Consider the following 19,339-nt stretch of genomic DNA (forward strand, 5'->3'; position numbering starts at 1 on the left):
TTATATTTAATAGAATTGAACTATTACTAAAAATATCAAAAATTTTTGTGCCCCATACACTAAAATATATATATATATATAATATATATTATATAATAATAATAATAATAATTTAATGAATGAAATGCCTGATAAAAGGATTATTTTGATAGAATAATTCATGAAAATAAAGTTTTTCTTTCATTTAATAATTTCAATTTTTAAAATTTATTAAATTATTGCTAATAATATATATATTATTAATTAATAAAATTATTGATCATATTAATTTTCTATTTTATTTTAATATTAAGAACTTTAATTACTTTATCTTCTCATTCATGAATAATTATTTGAATAATATTAGAAATTAATTTAATAAGATTTATTCCTATTATTATATTATCAAAAATAATTAATAATCATACATTTTTATTTAAATATTTCATTGTACAAACTATTAGTTCATCAAGATTCTTAATTACAATCACTTTAATATGAATTAATGATTATAGATTAAATATTTTTAATACAAACTTTATAGAAATTATATTAAGATTATCTATAATTTTAAAAATAGGATTATATCCTTTTCACCTATGATATATCGAAATTATATTAAACTTACCATGAATAATATTTTTTTTAATATCAACTTGACAAAAAATTATTCCCTTAACAATTATTTCTTTTTTTAATGAAAATACAATTATTTATATAACAATTATTATTTCTTCAATAATTAGATCAATTCAAGGAATTTATCAAAACAACCTTCGCAAAATTTTTGCATTCTCATCAATTAACCAAACCAGATGATTAACCATTAACTCTAATATATCTATTTATCTAATAATTATATATATATTAATATATATAATAATTTTATTTTCTATTATTAATATACTTAATGTAAATAATTTCTATTATATTAATAATCTTTATTTATTAAATAATTATCATTATTTAATAAAATTATTTTTATTTTTAAATATTTTATCATTAGCTGGACTACCTCCTTTTATAGGATTTATTACAAAAATTATTTCAATTAAATTTTTAATTTTTAATAAAATATATTTAATTACCTCCATTCTAATTATCTCTTCATTAATAACACTCTTTTTCTATTTACGATTAACTTATACTTCAATAATTTTAATTAAATCAAAATTTAACCCTTTAATAATAAAAAAATATTCAAAAGATTTTTCTTATAAATCATATTTTTTTAATAAATTAAATTTTATAATAATTATAATCACTATTTTAAGATATTTTTCTTTAATTATTATAACCTTATTTGATTTATACTAAAGATTTTAAGTTAAAGTTTAAACTATTAACCTTCAAAGTTAATTATAATATAAAGGATTTATTAAATCTTAGTATACACAAATTGTACTTCTTTAAATTTGCAATTTAAAATTTTTATAAACTACAAGATTAAATTAAAATTTTAATAGTAAAAATATTAATTTTATAAATAAATTTACAATTTATCGCCTAACCTTCAGCCATACTATCTTTTTAATTTTATTTATGTAATCCTATTTAAATTAATTTTATTTAAATGCAAAAATGACTTTTTTCTACAAATCACAAAAATATTGGAATTTTATATTTTATCTTTGGTATTTGGGCAGGAATATTAGGAACATCTTTAAGATTAATTATTCGAGCTGAATTAGGAACCCCAGGACCATTAATCAATAATGATCAAATTTATAATTCAATTGTAACTGCACATGCTTTTATTATAATTTTCTTTATAATTATACCAATTATAATTGGAGGATTTGGTAACTGATTAATTCCTTTAATACTTGGAGCTCCTGATATAGCATTTCCTCGAATAAATAATATAAGATTTTGATTACTCCCCCCATCTTTAACATTACTACTAATTAGTAGAGTAATTAATCAAGGAGTAGGAACAGGATGAACAGTATACCCCCCATTATCAAATAATCTCTATCATAGAGGACCATCAGTAGATTTAGCTATTTTTTCTTTACATTTAGCAGGAATATCTTCAATTATAGGTGCAATTAATTTTATTTCAACTATTATTAATATACGACCACTAGGATTAAATTTAGATCAAATATCTTTATTTAGATGAGCTGTAGGAATTACAGCTATTTTACTACTATTATCTCTTCCTGTCTTAGCAGGAGCTATCACTATACTTTTAACAGATCGAAATTTAAATACTACATTTTTTGACCCTGCAGGAGGTGGAGATCCAATTTTATACCAACACTTATTTTGATTTTTTGGACATCCAGAAGTTTATATTTTAATCTTACCTGGATTTGGTATAATTTCCCATATAATTTTTTCAGAAACCGGAAAAAAAGAAACCTTTGGTATATTAGGAATAATCTATGCAATAACAGCAATTGGAATTTTAGGATTTGTAGTTTGAGCACATCATATATTTACAGTAGGTATAGATGTAGATACTCGAGCATATTTTACATCTGCAACATTAATTATTGCAGTACCCACTGGTATTAAAGTATTTAGTTGATTAGCAACCTTACATGGTTTTAAATTTAATAATTCCCCAACAATATTATGATCAATTGGATTTATTTTTTTATTTACTTTAGGAGGTTTAACAGGAATTACTTTAGCAAATTCATCAATTGATATTATTTTACACGACACATATTATGTAGTTGCTCATTTTCATTATGTACTATCTATAGGAGCAGTATTTGCTATCATAGGTGGATTTATTCATTGATACCCTTTAATTACAGGATTAACATTAAATCCTTTTTGATTAAATAACCAATTTATATTAATATTTATTGGTGTCAATACTACATTTTTTCCTCAACATTTTTTAGGATTATCAGGAATACCACGACGATATTCAGACTATCCTGATGCCTTTTTATCTTGAAATATTATCTCATCAATTGGATCATTAATCTCTTTAATAAGAATTATAATATTTATTTTTATCTTATGAGAATCATTAATTTCTAACCGACAAATCATTTTTAATGAAAATATAATTTCATCAATCGAATGATTACAAAAATTTCCACCTATGGAACATAGATATACAGAATTACCAATTCTAATTAAATTCTAATATGGCAGATTAGTGCCTTAGATTTAAACTCTAAATATAAAATTAATTTAATTTTTATTAGAAATGTGTACATGATCTATAATTTCCCTTCAAGACGCCAACTCCCCTTCAATAGAACACCTTACTATATTTCATGATTATATTTTAATAATTAATATTTTGATTACTATAATAGTAGTATATATCATTTCATCTATTTCTTTAAATAAAATTATTAATCGAACATTAATACAAAATCAATTAATTGAATTAATTTGAACTTTTATTCCAATAATTATTTTAATTTTTATAGCATTCCCATCTATTAAAATTCTCTATTTAATGGATGAAATTTTTTCTCCTATAATAACAATTAAATGTATAGCTCATCAATGATATTGAAGATATGAATATTCAGACTTTAATAACATTGAATTTGATTCTTTTATAATTCCCACTGAAGAACTAAATAAAAATGAATTCCGATTATTAGAAGTAAGAAATCGTATAATCATTCCCTTAAATACACAAATTCGGTTATTAATCTCATCGGTTGATGTAATTCATTCATGAACAATTCCCTCTTTAGGAATTAAGATCGACGCAACTCCAGGTCGTATCAACCAAACTAACCTTATAACAATCCGACCTGGATTATTTTATGGTCAGTGCTCTGAAATTTGCGGAGCAAATCACAGATTTATACCAATTATTGTAGAATCAACCAATATTAAATCTTTTATTTCATGAATTAAAAAATTTAATTAATAATTAATAATTTTATTATATTATTCATTAGATGACTGAAAGTAAGTACTGGTCTCTTAAACCATTTTATAGTAAATTAACAATTACTTCTAATGAAATAATTTTTTATTTTAAAAGTTAGTTAAATAAATATAACATTAAATTGTCAATTTAAAATAATTTTATATAAAATACTTTTAAATTCCACAAATATCCCCAATAAATTGAATATTATTATTAACTATATTTACAATAATTTTTATTGTATGCATCTCTTTAATATACTTTATTTATTTACCTAATAATTTAATTTCCAATTCAAATGATAATAAAATTATCTCATATAATTCTAAAAATAAATTCCTAACCTGAAAATGATAACAAATCTATTTTCAATCTTTGATCCAGCAACTACAATCTTTACATTACCATTAAATTGAATAAGATCATTTATAAGATTAATTATTTTACCATATACATTCTGACTAATTCCTTCACGAACTAATATAATATGAATTCAATTAACAAACTTTATTAATAAAGAATTAAAAATTTTAATCAATAAAAACGCTAAAGGAAGAAATATTATTTTTACAACTATTTTCATATTTATTATAATTAATAATTTTATAGGATTATTCCCATATATTTTTACAAGATCAAGACATATATCAATAACTTTAAGATTATCTCTTCCTTTATGAATATCTTTAATAATTTTTGGATGAATAAAATTTTATAATAACATATTTGCCCATATAGTTCCAATAGGAACACCATCCATTTTAATACCTTTTATAGTTATAATTGAATCAATTAGAAATTTAATTCGACCAGGTACATTAGCAATTCGATTAGCAGCAAATATAATTGCAGGACATTTACTTATTACACTAATTAGATCTACTGGACCTTCTTCAAGAACAATTTTAATTAGCTTTATAGTATTAGCACAAATTTTACTTCTATCTTTAGAAAGAGCTGTAGCTATTATCCAAGCCTATGTTTTTTCTATCTTAAGTACTTTATATTCAAGAGAAATTAAATAAAATATAAATTTTATACAAATGTCAATAAATAATCACCCTTTTCATATAGTAGAAAAAAGACCTTGACCTTTGACTTCTTCATTAGGAATAATTATTATAACTAGAGGATTCATTAAATGATTCCATTATAAAATCTTATTAATATTTTTACTAGGAATTTTAATTATAATTTTATCATCATACCAATGATGACGTGATGTAACACGTGAATCAACATTTCAAGGACTCCATTCAAAAGAAGTATATATAAATATAAACTGAGGAATAATTTTATTTATCACATCTGAAGTATTTTTCTTTTTATCATTTTTTTGAGCATACTTCCATGCATCTCTTTCTCCAAATATTGAAATTGGAAGAATATGACCACCAATTGGAATTATCCCATTTAACCCATATCATATTCCTTTATTAAACACTATTATTTTAATTTCATCTGGAGCGAGAATTACATGATCTCACCATAGATTAATTAATAAAAATTTTAAACAAAGAATAATTAGATTAACTACAACAATTATTCTAGGAATCTATTTTAGAATTTTACAAAAATATGAATATAACGATGCATATTTTACTATTGCAGACTCCATTTATGGATCAACATTTTACATAGCAACAGGATTTCATGGAATACATGTATTAATCGGAACTATATTTTTAATAGTATGTTTAATTCGACTTAAAAATAATCATTTTTCTAAAAATCATCATTTTGGTTTTGAAGCTGCCTCTTGATATTGACACTTTGTTGATATTGTATGACTATTCCTATATATTTCAATTTATTGATGAAGATTTAATTAATTTAAACTATAATTAATATTATTTATATAATATATAAAAGTATATTTAACTTCCAATTAAAAAGTCTGAAATTTATTCAGTATAAATAATTTTTATAATCATAAATTTATTTACTATTTGTAGGTTAATAACAATTATTATAATTATAATAAATATTATTATTTCAAAAAAAAAATATTCTGATCGAGAAAAATCATCTCCATTTGAATGTGGATTTGACCCTCTATCATCACCACGAACACCATTTTCCTTACGATTCTACTTAATTAGAATTATTTTCTTAATTTTCGATATTGAAATTGTTATCTTATTCCCTATTATCCCATCTATGTGATTTAGAAACCCATTAATTTGAATTTTTACATTCTTAATATTCAGATTTTTATTAATTTGAGGAGTATTTATTGAATGAAATGATGGATCCTTATTTTGAATAAAATAAAAGGATTATAATTTATATAAAATATTTGAATTGCAATCAAAAATTACTAATTACTAGTTAATCTTTTTTATATAGTATATACCCATTACATTCAATTTCGACTTGAAATAAAATATATTAAATATTTATTTAATTGAAACCAAATCAGAGGTAAATTATTGTTAATAATTTCATTGAAATAAAATTTCCAATTAAGGAAATAAGATTTTTTACTCAAATTTAAACTTCTAATTTAAAATTTTTATGGATAAATCCATTTTTATTTCTTATTATTTTATTTTATATAGTTTAATTAAAACATTATATTTTCAATATAAAAAAAGTAAATTTATTATACTTATAAAATTTTAATTATTTAAAGATTATATAAAAATCACCTTAATATCTTCAATATTAAACTCTCAATTTTAAGCTATTTAAATAAAATTCAAACTAAATATAAAATAATAAAATTACAAATAAAACATAAAAATAAATAAATATAATTAATTTAAACGAATTAATATAAAAATAATCAACATTCTTAACAAAATACTTTATTTTTAATAAAATATTCATATATATATATTCACCTCATATCTTTTCATTTAAAATATATAACTTTCCCGAAAATCTAAAAATTAATCCCAACATATTATAAAATAAATCAAATAAAAATCATATTTTATTAAAAAAATTTTTTAAAATCATTAAATGATTACAAAAATAAAAATTTAAATAAAAAATAAATAAACCAATTATTAAACCCAAAAATCTAAAAAATAAAACTATTAATTTTAATATCTTAGGTAAAACAATAAAATTAATATTAAAAAATATCAAACTATATAAAAACTTCCCCCTAATTACAGATATAATTAATATAAAAATTATTCTAAAATTTATATAAAAATTTTCATCCTTTAATCTAAAACAACTAGATATTTTTATTTCTATAAACAATCTATATAAAAATATACGAAGAGTGTAGGAAACTGTTAACCCAATAGAAATATAAAATAAAAATATAATAATTAATCTTTCTCCTATAAATATCAATTGTTCTAAAATTAAATCCTTAGAATAAAACCCAGCCAAAAAAGGTATACCTATTAATCTTAAATTAGCTACATTAAAACATATTATTGTATAAGGCATAATATAAACTATAGACCCCATAAAACGAATATCTTGAAAATTTTTTATTGAATGAATAATTACACCTGCACACATAAATAATAAAGCCTTAAATATTGCATGTGTTAATAAATGTAAATAAGCTAATTTCACACCACCCAAAGATAAAATAGCTATCATTAAACCTAATTGACTTAAAGTAGAAAGAGCAATGATTTTTTTTAAATCATACTCTCAATTAGCTCTCACCCCCGCTATAAATATAGTCAAAACAGACAAAATTAAAATTAACTCATTCAATCCCCTTATTATTAATAAATCATTAAATCGAATAACCAAATAAACTCCAGCAGTAACTAAAGTAGAAGAATGAACTAAAGAAGAAATAGGAGTTGGTGCAGCTATTGCCGCAGGCAATCAAGAAGAAAACGGAATTTGAGCTCTCTTAGTAAAAGCTGCTAAACAAACTAATATAATAACTAAAAAATCTACTCAATTATATAACATTAAATTTCATGAACCCATATAATATATAATTCTTAATGACATCATTAACCCTGTATCCCCAAATCGATTTATTAAAACAGTCAATATAGCTGCATTATAAGACTTAATATTCTGATAATAAGCTACTAAACAATAAGAAATTAATCCTAACCCATCTCAACCTAATAAAATCCTAATTAGATTAGGACTTATAATTATTAATAATATAGAAAAAACAAATAATAAAATTAATATAATAAATCGATTAAATCTTAAATCCTCTTTTATATAATCAAAACTATAAATTAAAACCATTGAAGAAATAAAAAGAACAAAACTTATAAATAATAATGATATTCAATCAAATATAAATAATATATAAATATCAACTGAATTCAAAGAAATAATATTTCATTCTAATATATAAATATATTTATTTATTAAAAAAAATAAACTAACAAAAAATATAACTATTCCAATAAAAAAAAAAAAAAATCTTACAAGTAATCTGATAATAACTTAGAATATATTATATATCAATGACACCACAAATCATTATTTTAATTTAAACTATCTAAGTTGCTAATAGAAAATATCAATTTTCAAAATTATTAAATTTAAAGGAATTAAATGTATTAAAATTAAAAAAAACTCTCGAACTGAAAATCTAGTAAATCTATATAAAAATAAACTTTTACCATAACAAACATATGAATATAAATATAATGAATAACATCTTCTAAAAAATAAAAATAACATTAAAATAATAACTAAAAATTTTGTTAACCTAAGTAATCTTATTAATAAAAAAATTTCACTAATTAAATTTAAACTCGGAGGAGCTGATATATTACCTATACATAACAAAAATCATATTATTATTATTGGAGAACAATAAGATAATATACCTTTATTAATAATTAATCTTCGTCTTAAGGATCGCTCATAAAATATATTAACTAAACAAAATAATCCAGAAGAACACAATCCATGAGAAATTATTATTAAAAAAGCTCCTTGTACCCCAATAATCTCTAAAGAAAATAAGCCTCCAATTACTAACCCTATATGAACAACAGAAGAATAAGCAACTAAGGATTTTATATCAACCTGACGTAAACAAACTAAACTTAAATAAATTGAACCAACCAATCTAAATACTAAAATACTTATTATATAATTTGATATTAAATTTTCTCTAATAAATATTAATCGATAAATCCCATATCCCCCTAATTTAAGTATAACCCCAGCTAAAATTATTGACCCAGAAACTGGAGCTTCCACATGAGCTTTAGGTAACCAACCATGTAAACTAAATATAGGAATTTTAACAAAAAAAATTATCATAACAAAATTATATAAAAAAGAATCAAAATTTAATTTTTTAATATTAAGATATTCAATATCTAATGAATATGATATATGATATATATAAAATATTATTAATAAAAATGGTAATGAAAAAACTAAAGTGTATAATATTATGTATATTCCTGCTTCAATACGCTCAATCTGATACCCTCAACCCAAAATTAAAAATAACGTAGGAATTAATCTAGCTTCAAATATAATATAAAATATTAATAAATTTAATACCCTAAAAGATATAACTAAAAAAAATAATATGAATATTAAATTCACAACAAATAAAAATAAAAAATTTTTATATTTAACTACCTTTAACCTTGCTAATATTATTAGTAAAATAATCCAAATAGATAAATTAATTATTCAAAATGAAAAAAAATCCAAACCAAAATCATAATAAATTGCATAAAAGTCTATTATATTTAATTTAATATATCTATAATTAACAATAAAAAAAATTAATAATATAATTATCATATTTTGAAACAAAATATTTAATATATTATTTTTATTAATAATTAAAAATAATAATTTAATCAATAAAATAATTAAAATATATTTTATCATTTCAATACTCTTAAAGAACTTAAATAATCATTTCCTTCACTTCGTATAATAATAATTATGATAGTAAGTCCTATTACACTTTCATTTACCGAAAAAATTAAATAATATAAAGAAACAAATTGATTAACATTAAGTATTCTAAAATACATAAATAACACATAAAACATTATAATAACAAAAAATTCTAGTCTTATTAAAATTAATAAAATATGTTTATTAAATTTAATAAAAATTATTAAAATAATAATTAATAAAATTAATCTATAAAATCAAGAAAATGTTAACATTTAATTACTATATAGTTTAAACTAATAAAACATTAATCTTGTAAATTAAAATTAAATCAAAATACACGATTTTATAGTAATCAAAATAGTAAAAATTTTACATCATTAATCTCCAAAATTAATATTTTAATAAACTATATCTTGATAAAATGTCAATATATTTATATTCAAACTTTCTAAATTTCAAAGAAATATCATTTAATTTTTTATTAATTTTATCATCTATCATATTAATTTTATTAATCTTAATAATTAAATCTATTCACCCTATTGAAATAATAATTTATTTAATTATATTTTCTATTATTATATGTTTAAAAACTAGATTATTATATAAAAATTTTTGATTCTCTTATATACTTTTTCTTACAATAATTGGTGGAATTTTAGTATTATTTTTATACTTTGTAAGAACAGCATCAAATGAGAAATATCAATTAAATGATAATCTTAACATTAAATTTTTAACAATTATAATCTCAATCTCTTTTATTTTAATATTTATTATATATGTATTTGATTATTTTTCAATTAACATAATTGAGCTCAATATAAATCATAATTTAATTATTAAAATAAATAATTGATCTAATAGCAATAGATACAATATACATCAAATATTTAATAATAACTATAAAGTTACTTTAATAACAATAATTTATTTATTATTTACATTATTTTCTGTAATAAAAATATGTATAAAAATATACGGCCCATTACGTCAACACATTTAATGTTAAAAAATATAATTAAACATAACCCAATTATTAAAATTACATATAATAGTATTATTAAATTACCAACACCATTAAATATCTCTATTTGATGAAACTTTGGATCACTATTAGGATTATGTCTACTAATTCAAATTATTTCAGGCCTATTTTTATCTATACATTATTGTCCTAACATCAATTTCGCCTTTAATAGAATTATCCATATTTGTCGAGACGTAAATTATGGTTGATTAATACGATTAATTCATATAAATGGAGCATCTTTTTTTTTTATTTGTTTATATACTCATATAGGACGAGGTTTATATTATATATCCTATAAATTTAATAAAGTATGAAACATTGGTATTATTATCCTTTTTATAACTATAGCTACTGCATTTTTAGGATATGTCCTGCCATGAGGACAAATATCTTTTTGAGGAGCTACAGTAATTACAAATTTAATCTCTGCAATTCCATACTTAGGAGAATCAATTGTTTTATGAATCTGAGGAAGATTCTCAGTTGATAACTCAACATTAAATCGATTCTATTCTTTACATTTTATTATACCTTTTATTATCTTAGCAATAGTTATTATTCATTTAACATTTCTACACCTAACTGGATCAAATAATCCTTTAGGAACAAACAGAAATTTATATAAAATTTCATTCCACCCATATTTTACAATTAAAGATTCATTAGGATTTATTACTTTAATTTTTATTATATTAATATTAATTATAATCAACCCTTATATAATAGGAGATCCTGAAAATTTTTCACCAGCCAACCCATTTGTTACCCCAATTCACATTCAACCAGAATGATATTTTTTATTTGCTTATGCTATTCTTCGATCTATCCCTAATAAATTAGGAGGTGTAATTGCATTATTCTTATCAATTAGAATTTATTTTATTATGCCAATAATTAAAAATAATTTTATATTTACATCAAAATTTTACCCAATAAATCAAATTATATTTTGATCAATAATTAATATTTTTTTACTACTAACTTGATTAGGAGCTCAACCAGTAGAATCTCCTTTTATTTTAATATCACAAATTATAACAATTCTATATTTCATATATTTTATTATTTTACCTTTAATCATAAAATTATGAGATACAATTATTTTTAAAAAATAAAATCTAAGTTAATGAACTTGAATAAGTATATGTTTTGAAAACATAAAATAGTATTTAAAATATACTATTAACTTTAACTTATTATTTTTTTTAAAAAATAATTACATAAATTAAAAATTTTACTCCTAAAATAAAAATTAAATAAGTTAAAATAAAAGGAAGAAATTTTTTTCATGCTAATCCTATTAACATATCATATCGAAACCGTGGGTATGTCCCACGAATTAAAATAATTAATCTAAAAGATAATATAATAAATAAATAAGAACAAATATTAAATCATAAAACCCCCATAAATATCAATATTCATATTATTCTAAAAAATAAAATTATAGAATACTCAGCTAAAAATAAAAAAGCAAACATTCCTCTTGCATATTCAATATTAAATCCCGAAACTAATTCAGATTCTCCTTCAACAAAATCAAATGGAGACCGATTTAATTCAGCAATTGAACTTACTATAAATATAAAAAATAAAGGAATTAAATATAATAATATAGGTAAATTAAATTGATAAATTATTAAATCATAAAAATTAAAACTATCAATTAAAAAAATAAAAATAATTAAAATTATTGCTAGCCTTACTTCATAAGAAATAGTCTGAGCAACAGAACGTAAAGACCCCAACAATGAGTAAACTGAATTCGAAGATCACCCCGAATATATAGTAAAATAAACTCTAATACTTAAAATTCTTAATAAAAATAAAACCCCTAAATTTAACTCTCAAATATTAAATATAAATGGTATCAAAACTCAAATAAATAAACTTAATATTAATATAAATATAGGAGAAATCAAATAAATATAATAATTAAAATTATATCTTAAAAGATACTCCTTAGAAAATAATTTAATTGCATCATTAAATGGTTGAAGAATTCCTAAAAAACCTATTTTATTAGGACCTTTACGTTCTTGCACATACCCAAGAACTTTTCGTTCATATAAAGTTAAAAAAGCTACACCAATTAAAACATTAATTAATAAAATTAAATATCTCAATAATATTAAAAAAAAATTTATTAACATTTACATTTATTATTATCTAAAAATTTTTCATTTTCATATTTAAATTCTAAATTTAACGCACTAGTCTGCCAAGATAATAATTAAAATTTTACTGTTATTCAATAACCATAAAATATTTATAATATTAAGTCCTTTCGTACAAAAATATTATTAATTAATTAAGGATAGAATCCGATCTGGCTCACGCCGATCTGAACTCAAATCATGTAAGAATTTAAAGGTCGAACAGACCTATTATTTAAGTATCTCCACCTAAACATTATCTTAATTCAACATCGAGGTCGCAAACTTATTTATTAATATGATCTCTCCAAATAAATTACGCTGTTATCCCTAAGGTATTTTAATTTAACAATCTAAAATTAAGGATCAATTATAATAATAAAATAATATAAATAATTTATATATTAAAATTTCATAAATTAATGTTCAATTAAATTAAAAGTTAATTTAATTTTAATGTCACCCCAACAAAATAATTAAAAATTTAATTAATTAATAAATTAAATTAAAACTATAAATTTAATTATAAAAATCTATAGGGTCTTCTCGTCCTATAATAAAATTTAAACTTTTTAATTTAAAAATTAAATTTTAATTAAAATAATTATGAGACAATAAATATCTTATTCAATCATTCATACAAGCTTTCAATTAAAAAACTAATGATTATGCTACCTTTGCACGGTCAGAATACCGCGGCCATTTAAAATTATTTCAGTGGGCAGATTAGACTTTAAATTAAAATCAAAAAGACATGTTTTTGTTAAACAGGTAAATATTAAATTTGTCTAGTTCCTTATAATTAATTTTAAAAATTAAAATTAATAAAAACATAAATTATAAATATAATAATTTTATCATTATTAATTTTAAAAATTTATTAATTAAAATATTTTTATAAAAAATTAAAATAAAAAAAATTATTTTTAATAAAATTAATAATAAATTATTACAAACTTTAAATAAAAACCATTTTTAAATCTATAATTTATTAAATATAAATAATATTTTTATTTTTAAATTAAAATTTAAAGCTAATCCCTTAAACTCTTTTTATTAAGTAAATATCTTAAATAAATATTATTTAACTAACAAACTTAATAAATAAATTAAATTTATTTCTAAAAAAACTAGATATCTTAATTATTGACTAGAATTTCTCCCCTAATATACTATTATAAATAATAATTAAACATTAAATTAAATAATATATTAACTCTAATTAATTCGAGAAAATTATTAATAAATAATATTTAATTAATAAACCCTGATACAAAAGGTACAAAAAATTAATTTTACTTTGTTAATTAAATATTTTTAAAATTAATTCATAAATCACTTACATTTTATAATATAATTATTATTTATAATTTTAATACTAAAACAATTAAAATAATTAATATAACTTTAAATAAAAATATTTATTTTCAAAAATTAATTAAATTAATAATTAAATCTAATTCAAATCTATAAAATATTTTATATCAATTCAATGTAAATGAATAATTTTAATTAAACTAAAATTTGAAATTTTAATTCTAAAAACACTTTCCAGTACTTTTACTTTGTTACGACTTATCTCATTTTATAATGAGAGCGACGGGCGATATGTACATAATTCAAAACAAATCTCAAATTAAATAATCATTTAATTTTACTTTTAAATCCCCCTTAATTTAAATATTAATACTTAAAATCCGTATAAATATATTTTATTGTAACTCATTTTAACCTAAATAAATAGCTGCACCTTGATCTGAATTTATATAAAAATAAAAATTATATTTTAAAAATTATTTATTCTTTAAAAATTTTTTTAAAACGACGATATACAAACAAAATAAATTAGGTAATTATTATCGTGGATTATCAATTAAAAAACAAGTTCCTCTAAATTGAATGAATTACCGTCAAATTCTTAAAGTTTCAAGAACATACCTAATACTACCTAATTAAAAATAAATTAAAATAAAAATTTATATAAAATAATAATTTTCTAAACTAAAAACAAATTTACAATTAAAATAATAGGGTATCTAATCCTAGTCTCGAAGCGCATTTCCAAAAAATATTACAGAGTACTTATAAATTTTTAATACATAAAATTCGGAAACGTTCACCGGGATTTAAGTCTAGCCCTCAGAAAATTACCGCATAATTAATGTCTCTGAAACTTAACGGATTCACTTAGGCGACTTGGCGAACCGCGAATGCGGGCACCAGTTTTTTCCATCTTAAATAAATATAATTCTATAAAAAAATCTACTTTTATTTAAATACAATTTTATATACTAAATAATTATATCATCTTTATTTAAAAAATAATAATATTATATTAAAAATTTATATATTAAATAAAATTTATAATAAATTTCAAAGTTAGAATTAAACTTTCTTTAAAAAAATTAAAATAAATTATTAAATATATTAATTAATAATATTAATACAAAAAATATAGAAAGTAACTATATATAATTTTTATATTTTATATAAAATACTGAATTTTTTTACTCAAAATCAAAAGATTAATTTTAAAAATAAAAGATAAGCTAATAAAGCTTAAAGACTCATAATCTTTATATAGAAATTTCAATTTTCTTCTTTTTATATATTATATATATATATATATATTAATATAAATAATAATATTTTTTAATAAAAAATTCTCACTCTTTTTATCTCTAAAATGAGTAAAATAATTCTTACTATTTTTTAAATTTTAAAAATACACATATAATTTTATTATATTAAATATAATAATAATAATAATTTTAATAAAATATGTGATTTTTTATTAACTCTTTAATTATTATTTTAATAACAATAATTTATTTTAAATTAATTAAATATATTTAACATAAATATTAAATATTATTAATTTTAATATAAAAAATTATAATAGTATTATTTTATAATAAACAGTAAAAAATTTTACCCTTAAAATCTTTAATTTTATTAAATAAAAATTCTTCCTTTTTTATCAATAAAATAAATAAAATTAACTCTTCCTATTATTCAAATTTTAAAAATATAAATAAAATAAATTTTATATTAAATATAATAATAATTTTAATAAAATATGTAATTTTTTATTAATTATTTAATTATTATTTTAATAACAATAATTTATTTTAAATTAATTAAATATATTTGACATAAATATTAAATATTATTAATTTTAATATAAAAAATTATAATAGTATTATTTTATAATAAACAATAAAAAATTTTACCCTTAAAATCTTTAATTTTATTAAATAAAAATTCTTCCTTTTTTATCAATAAAATAAATAAAATTAACTCTTCCTATTATTCAAATTTTAAAAATATAAATAAAATAAATTTTATATTAAATATAATAATAATTGTAATAAAATATGTAATTAGTTATCAATTATTTAATTATTATTTTAATAACAATAATTTATTTTAAATTAATTAAATATATTTGACATAAATGGCAAAGATTATTAGATTTAATATAAACAATTATAATAGTATTATTTTATAATAAACAATAAAAAATTTTACCCTTAAAATCTTTAATTTTATTAAATAAAAATTCTTCCTTTTTTATCAATAAAATAAATAAAATTAACTCTTCCTATTAATTTTTTAATTCAAATTTTAAAAATATAAATAAAATAAATTTTATATTAAATATAATAATAAAAATTTATATTAGTAAACATAAATTATAACTAATATATTATAATATATTACTATAAAAATATTCAAATTTTTAGTAAATAAAATTGACTTAGTTTTTTTGATAAAATTTTTTCTATAATTATTTAAATTTATAAATTAATTTAATTAAATTATAAATAAAAATCAATCTAATTTTTTTTTTTTTTTTAATAAATATTTAATTATCATTAATAATTTATAAATAATATATATATAAATAATTATTTATTAATATATAAATATTTTAATTAATTATTAATTAATCTATTTAATGTTTAATATATTTATTTATTAATATATAAATATTTTATTATTATTTTTTAATCTATTTCAATTAGACAATTATATATTTAATTAAATAATCTGTATTTTATTAATTATATAAGATTAATCTCTATATATATAAATATTAATATTAATTAATAAATATTTATATTATATATAAAATTTCCTTATATTTAATAAGGGGTAAGTATTTATTATTTAAATATCAAGTTTAATTATTAATAAATTATTTAATACATATTGATTAATTTATTTCATTATATAAATATGTATTTATTAATATATAAATATTTTATATATCTTTTTCCATATTAAGGGGTATGTATTTATTGGTTAAAATTTAATTTTAATAATAAATAAATATTTTATTTATATTAATTAATTTATATATATATATTAATTTTTTATTATATTAATATAAATATTTTATTTATTAATAATTTTAATTCTATTAATTAGTTAATAATAATATGAGGTAAGTATAGAATAATTAATATATTTAATATATAATATATAATTATTTAATTATATATAAATATTTTATTTTATTTTCAAATTTAAAAAATTAAATTAATTATATTAAATCTATAATTTAAATATAGTAAAATATATTATTATTAATAATAATAGCGTATTACTAATAATTATTTTTATACCATAAATATATAAATAAATATTTTAAATTTAAATTTTTATTTTTTCCAAAATAAAAAAAAAAATAAGTTTATTTAAAATAATTTTTAAATTATAATAATTCTTCCTTATAAATAACTAGCTTATTTATAATATTATAATTTTTAAAATTCTAAAATTTTTATAAAAATAACAATTAAAAATAAAATTCTCTTTAAAATTAAAAATAAGTTTATTTTTAAACTTATCTTAAATTTTATTATAAAATATTAATATAATTTTTTTATAAAATTTAATTTTATATTCATTTTCTCATTATATAATTAAAATATATATTCAATTAACACAATAATATTAAACTATCTCAATTATTTTAAATTAAACATTAATTTCAAATTAACTAAAAATTATCCCATCATTTCAATAAATTCTTATTCTAGCTAAATTTTAACTTTTAGCTCAAAAACCCATTCATCAATTCCTGAGTATTTTGGTTAAAAATTTAATTTCATTAACTTCTTATTTTAGCTAAATTTTAAATTTTAACTCAAAAACCCATTCATCAATTCCTGAATATTTTGATTAAAAAATTTAATTTCATTAATTTCTTATTTTAACTAAATTTTAACTTTTAGCTCAAAAACCCATTCATCAATTCCTGAGTATTTTGATTAAAAAATTTAATTTCATTAACTTCTTATTTTAGCTAAATTTTAAATTTTAGCTCAAAAACCCATTCATCAATTCCTGAATATTTTGGTTAAAAAATTTAATTTCATTAACTTCTTATTTTAACTAAATTTTAAATTTTAACTCAAAAACCCATTCATCAATTCCTGAGTATTTTGGTTAAAAAATTTAATTTCATTAACTTCTTATTTTAGCTAAATTTTAAATTTTAACTCAAAAACCCATTCATCAATTCCTGAGTATTTTGGTTAAAAAATTTAATTTCATTAACTTCTTATTTTAGCTAAATTTTAAATTTTAACTCAAAAACCCATTCATCAATTCCTGAGTATTTTGGTGAAAAAATTTAATTTCATTAACTTCTTATTTTAGCTAAATTTTAAATTTTAACTCAAAAACCCATTCATCAATTCCTGAATATTTTGATTAAAAAAATTTAATTTAATTAACTTCTTATTTTASCTAAATTTTAAMTTTTAGCTCAAAAACCCATTCATCAATTCCTGAATATTTTGGTTTAAAAATTTAATTTCATTAACTTCTTATTTTAGTTAAATTTTAAATTTTAGCTCAAAAACCCATTCATCAATTCCTGAATATTTTGGTTTAAAAATTTAATTTCATTAACTTCTTATTTTAGTTAAATTTTAAATTTTAACTCAAAAACCCATTCATCAATTCCTGAATATTTTGGTTAAAAAATTTAATTTCATTAACTTCTTATTTTAACTAAATTTTAAATTTTAGCTCAAAAACCCATTCATCAATTCCTGAGTATTTTGGTTAAAAAATTTAATTTCATTAACTTCTTATTTTAGCTAAATTTTAAATTTTAACTCAAAAACCCATTCATCAATTCCTGAGTATTTTGATTAAAAAATTTAATTTCATTAACTTCTTATTTTAATTAAATTTTAAATTTTAGCTCAAAAACCCATTCATCAATTCCTGAATATTTTGGTTAAAAAATTTAATTTCATTAACTTCTTATTTTAGCTAAATTTTAAATTTTAGCTCAAAAACCCATTCATCAATTCCTGAATATTTTGGTTAAAAAATTTAATTTCATTAACTTCTTATTTTAGTTAAATTTTAAATTTTAGTTCAAAAATCCATTCATCAATTCCTGAATATTTTGGTTAAAAAATTTAATTTTAATTTTTATTAAATAATAAGAAATTA

General features: G+C 18.0%; 13 protein-coding genes and 24 non-coding genes across 37 annotated transcripts, besides 1 other annotated feature; 23 read left to right on the plus strand and 14 right to left on the minus strand. All coding sequences in view use genetic code 5, as the record gives it.

Annotated features, from left to right (window-relative positions):
* Positions 1-69, minus strand: KEG99_t01. Its single transcript has one exon. It is a non-coding gene; the product is annotated as a tRNA-Gln (tRNA).
* A 49-nt stretch (positions 70-118) lies between these two features.
* KEG99_t02 lies at positions 119-186 on the plus strand. The gene has a single exon. It is a non-coding gene; the product is annotated as a tRNA-Ile (tRNA).
* A 60-nt stretch (positions 187-246) lies between these two features.
* Positions 247-1,295, plus strand: ND2 (NADH dehydrogenase subunit 2). Its single transcript has one exon. A coding segment is annotated over exon 1 (1,049 nt).
* Positions 1,296-1,367, plus strand: KEG99_t03. Its single transcript has one exon. It is a non-coding gene; the product is annotated as a tRNA-Trp (tRNA).
* Positions 1,360-1,427, minus strand: KEG99_t04. Its single transcript has one exon. It is a non-coding gene; the product is annotated as a tRNA-Cys (tRNA).
* Positions 1,428-1,439: 12 nt separating this feature from the next.
* KEG99_t05 lies at positions 1,440-1,506 on the minus strand. The gene has a single exon. It is a non-coding gene; the product is annotated as a tRNA-Tyr (tRNA).
* A 46-nt stretch (positions 1,507-1,552) lies between these two features.
* Positions 1,553-3,086, plus strand: COX1 (cytochrome c oxidase subunit I). Its single transcript has one exon. A coding segment is annotated over exon 1 (1,534 nt).
* On the plus strand, positions 3,087-3,154 carry KEG99_t06. The gene has a single exon. It is a non-coding gene; the product is annotated as a tRNA-Leu (tRNA).
* Positions 3,155-3,838, plus strand: COX2 (cytochrome c oxidase subunit II). Its single transcript has one exon. The coding sequence runs from the start codon at positions 3,155-3,157 to the stop codon at positions 3,836-3,838; it is 684 nt and encodes a 227-aa protein (YP_002889385.1).
* A 25-nt stretch (positions 3,839-3,863) lies between these two features.
* On the plus strand, positions 3,864-3,934 carry KEG99_t07. The gene has a single exon. It is a non-coding gene; the product is annotated as a tRNA-Lys (tRNA).
* Positions 3,935-3,949: 15 nt separating this feature from the next.
* Positions 3,950-4,018, plus strand: KEG99_t08. Its single transcript has one exon. It is a non-coding gene; the product is annotated as a tRNA-Asp (tRNA).
* Positions 4,019-4,198, plus strand: ATP8 (ATP synthase F0 subunit 8). Its single transcript has one exon. The coding sequence runs from the start codon at positions 4,019-4,021 to the stop codon at positions 4,196-4,198; it is 180 nt and encodes a 59-aa protein (YP_002889386.1).
* On the plus strand, positions 4,192-4,866 carry ATP6 (ATP synthase F0 subunit 6). The gene has a single exon. It carries the CDS (start codon positions 4,192-4,194, stop codon positions 4,864-4,866), a length of 675 nt encoding a protein of 224 aa, YP_002889387.1.
* Positions 4,867-4,869: 3 nt separating this feature from the next.
* Positions 4,870-5,673, plus strand: COX3 (cytochrome c oxidase subunit III). Its single transcript has one exon. It carries the CDS (start codon positions 4,870-4,872, stop codon positions 5,671-5,673), a length of 804 nt encoding a protein of 267 aa, YP_002889388.1.
* A 20-nt stretch (positions 5,674-5,693) lies between these two features.
* KEG99_t09 lies at positions 5,694-5,761 on the plus strand. The gene has a single exon. It is a non-coding gene; the product is annotated as a tRNA-Gly (tRNA).
* Positions 5,762-6,115, plus strand: ND3 (NADH dehydrogenase subunit 3). Its single transcript has one exon. It carries the CDS (start codon positions 5,762-5,764, stop codon positions 6,113-6,115), a length of 354 nt encoding a protein of 117 aa, YP_002889389.1.
* A 1-nt stretch (position 6,116) lies between these two features.
* On the plus strand, positions 6,117-6,180 carry KEG99_t10. Its single transcript has one exon. It is a non-coding gene; the product is annotated as a tRNA-Ala (tRNA).
* Positions 6,181-6,238, plus strand: KEG99_t11. The gene has a single exon. It is a non-coding gene; the product is annotated as a tRNA-Arg (tRNA).
* Positions 6,239-6,244: 6 nt separating this feature from the next.
* KEG99_t12 lies at positions 6,245-6,311 on the plus strand. The gene has a single exon. It is a non-coding gene; the product is annotated as a tRNA-Asn (tRNA).
* A 2-nt stretch (positions 6,312-6,313) lies between these two features.
* Positions 6,314-6,380, plus strand: KEG99_t13. The gene has a single exon. It is a non-coding gene; the product is annotated as a tRNA-Ser (tRNA).
* A 12-nt stretch (positions 6,381-6,392) lies between these two features.
* Positions 6,393-6,461, plus strand: KEG99_t14. The gene has a single exon. It is a non-coding gene; the product is annotated as a tRNA-Glu (tRNA).
* Positions 6,462-6,467: 6 nt separating this feature from the next.
* KEG99_t15 lies at positions 6,468-6,537 on the minus strand. Its single transcript has one exon. It is a non-coding gene; the product is annotated as a tRNA-Phe (tRNA).
* Positions 6,538-6,547: 10 nt separating this feature from the next.
* ND5 (NADH dehydrogenase subunit 5) lies at positions 6,548-8,233 on the minus strand. Its single transcript has one exon. The coding sequence runs from the start codon at positions 8,231-8,233 to the stop codon at positions 6,548-6,550; it is 1,686 nt and encodes a 561-aa protein (YP_002889390.1).
* KEG99_t16 lies at positions 8,234-8,297 on the minus strand. Its single transcript has one exon. It is a non-coding gene; the product is annotated as a tRNA-His (tRNA).
* Positions 8,298-8,299: 2 nt separating this feature from the next.
* On the minus strand, positions 8,300-9,655 carry ND4 (NADH dehydrogenase subunit 4). Its single transcript has one exon. It carries the CDS (start codon positions 9,653-9,655, stop codon positions 8,300-8,302), a length of 1,356 nt encoding a protein of 451 aa, YP_002889391.1.
* On the minus strand, positions 9,649-9,942 carry ND4L (NADH dehydrogenase subunit 4L). Its single transcript has one exon. The coding sequence runs from the start codon at positions 9,940-9,942 to the stop codon at positions 9,649-9,651; it is 294 nt and encodes a 97-aa protein (YP_002889392.1).
* Positions 9,943-9,947: 5 nt separating this feature from the next.
* On the plus strand, positions 9,948-10,022 carry KEG99_t17. The gene has a single exon. It is a non-coding gene; the product is annotated as a tRNA-Thr (tRNA).
* On the minus strand, positions 10,023-10,086 carry KEG99_t18. Its single transcript has one exon. It is a non-coding gene; the product is annotated as a tRNA-Pro (tRNA).
* A 5-nt stretch (positions 10,087-10,091) lies between these two features.
* On the plus strand, positions 10,092-10,675 carry ND6 (NADH dehydrogenase subunit 6). Its single transcript has one exon. A coding segment is annotated over exon 1 (584 nt).
* Positions 10,676-11,818, plus strand: CYTB (cytochrome b). Its single transcript has one exon. It carries the CDS (start codon positions 10,676-10,678, stop codon positions 11,816-11,818), a length of 1,143 nt encoding a protein of 380 aa, YP_002889394.1.
* Positions 11,819-11,824: 6 nt separating this feature from the next.
* KEG99_t19 lies at positions 11,825-11,892 on the plus strand. Its single transcript has one exon. It is a non-coding gene; the product is annotated as a tRNA-Ser (tRNA).
* Positions 11,893-11,908: 16 nt separating this feature from the next.
* On the minus strand, positions 11,909-12,856 carry ND1 (NADH dehydrogenase subunit 1). The gene has a single exon. It carries the CDS (start codon positions 12,854-12,856, stop codon positions 11,909-11,911), a length of 948 nt encoding a protein of 315 aa, YP_002889395.1.
* Positions 12,857-12,866: 10 nt separating this feature from the next.
* Positions 12,867-12,934, minus strand: KEG99_t20. Its single transcript has one exon. It is a non-coding gene; the product is annotated as a tRNA-Leu (tRNA).
* Positions 12,935-14,320, minus strand: KEG99_r02. Its single transcript has one exon. It is a non-coding gene; the product is annotated as a l-rRNA (ribosomal RNA).
* KEG99_t21 lies at positions 14,321-14,386 on the minus strand. The gene has a single exon. It is a non-coding gene; the product is annotated as a tRNA-Val (tRNA).
* KEG99_r01 lies at positions 14,387-15,397 on the minus strand. The gene has a single exon. It is a non-coding gene; the product is annotated as a s-rRNA (ribosomal RNA).
* Positions 15,398-15,466, plus strand: KEG99_t22. The gene has a single exon. It is a non-coding gene; the product is annotated as a tRNA-Met (tRNA).
* Positions 15,467-19,339: a sequence feature (AT-rich region).

Source organism: Cephus cinctus, mitochondrion (assembly GCF_000341935.2).
Source record: "Cephus cinctus mitochondrion, complete genome".
In the NCBI taxonomy this organism is placed as follows: domain Eukaryota; kingdom Metazoa; phylum Arthropoda; class Insecta; order Hymenoptera; family Cephidae; genus Cephus; species Cephus cinctus.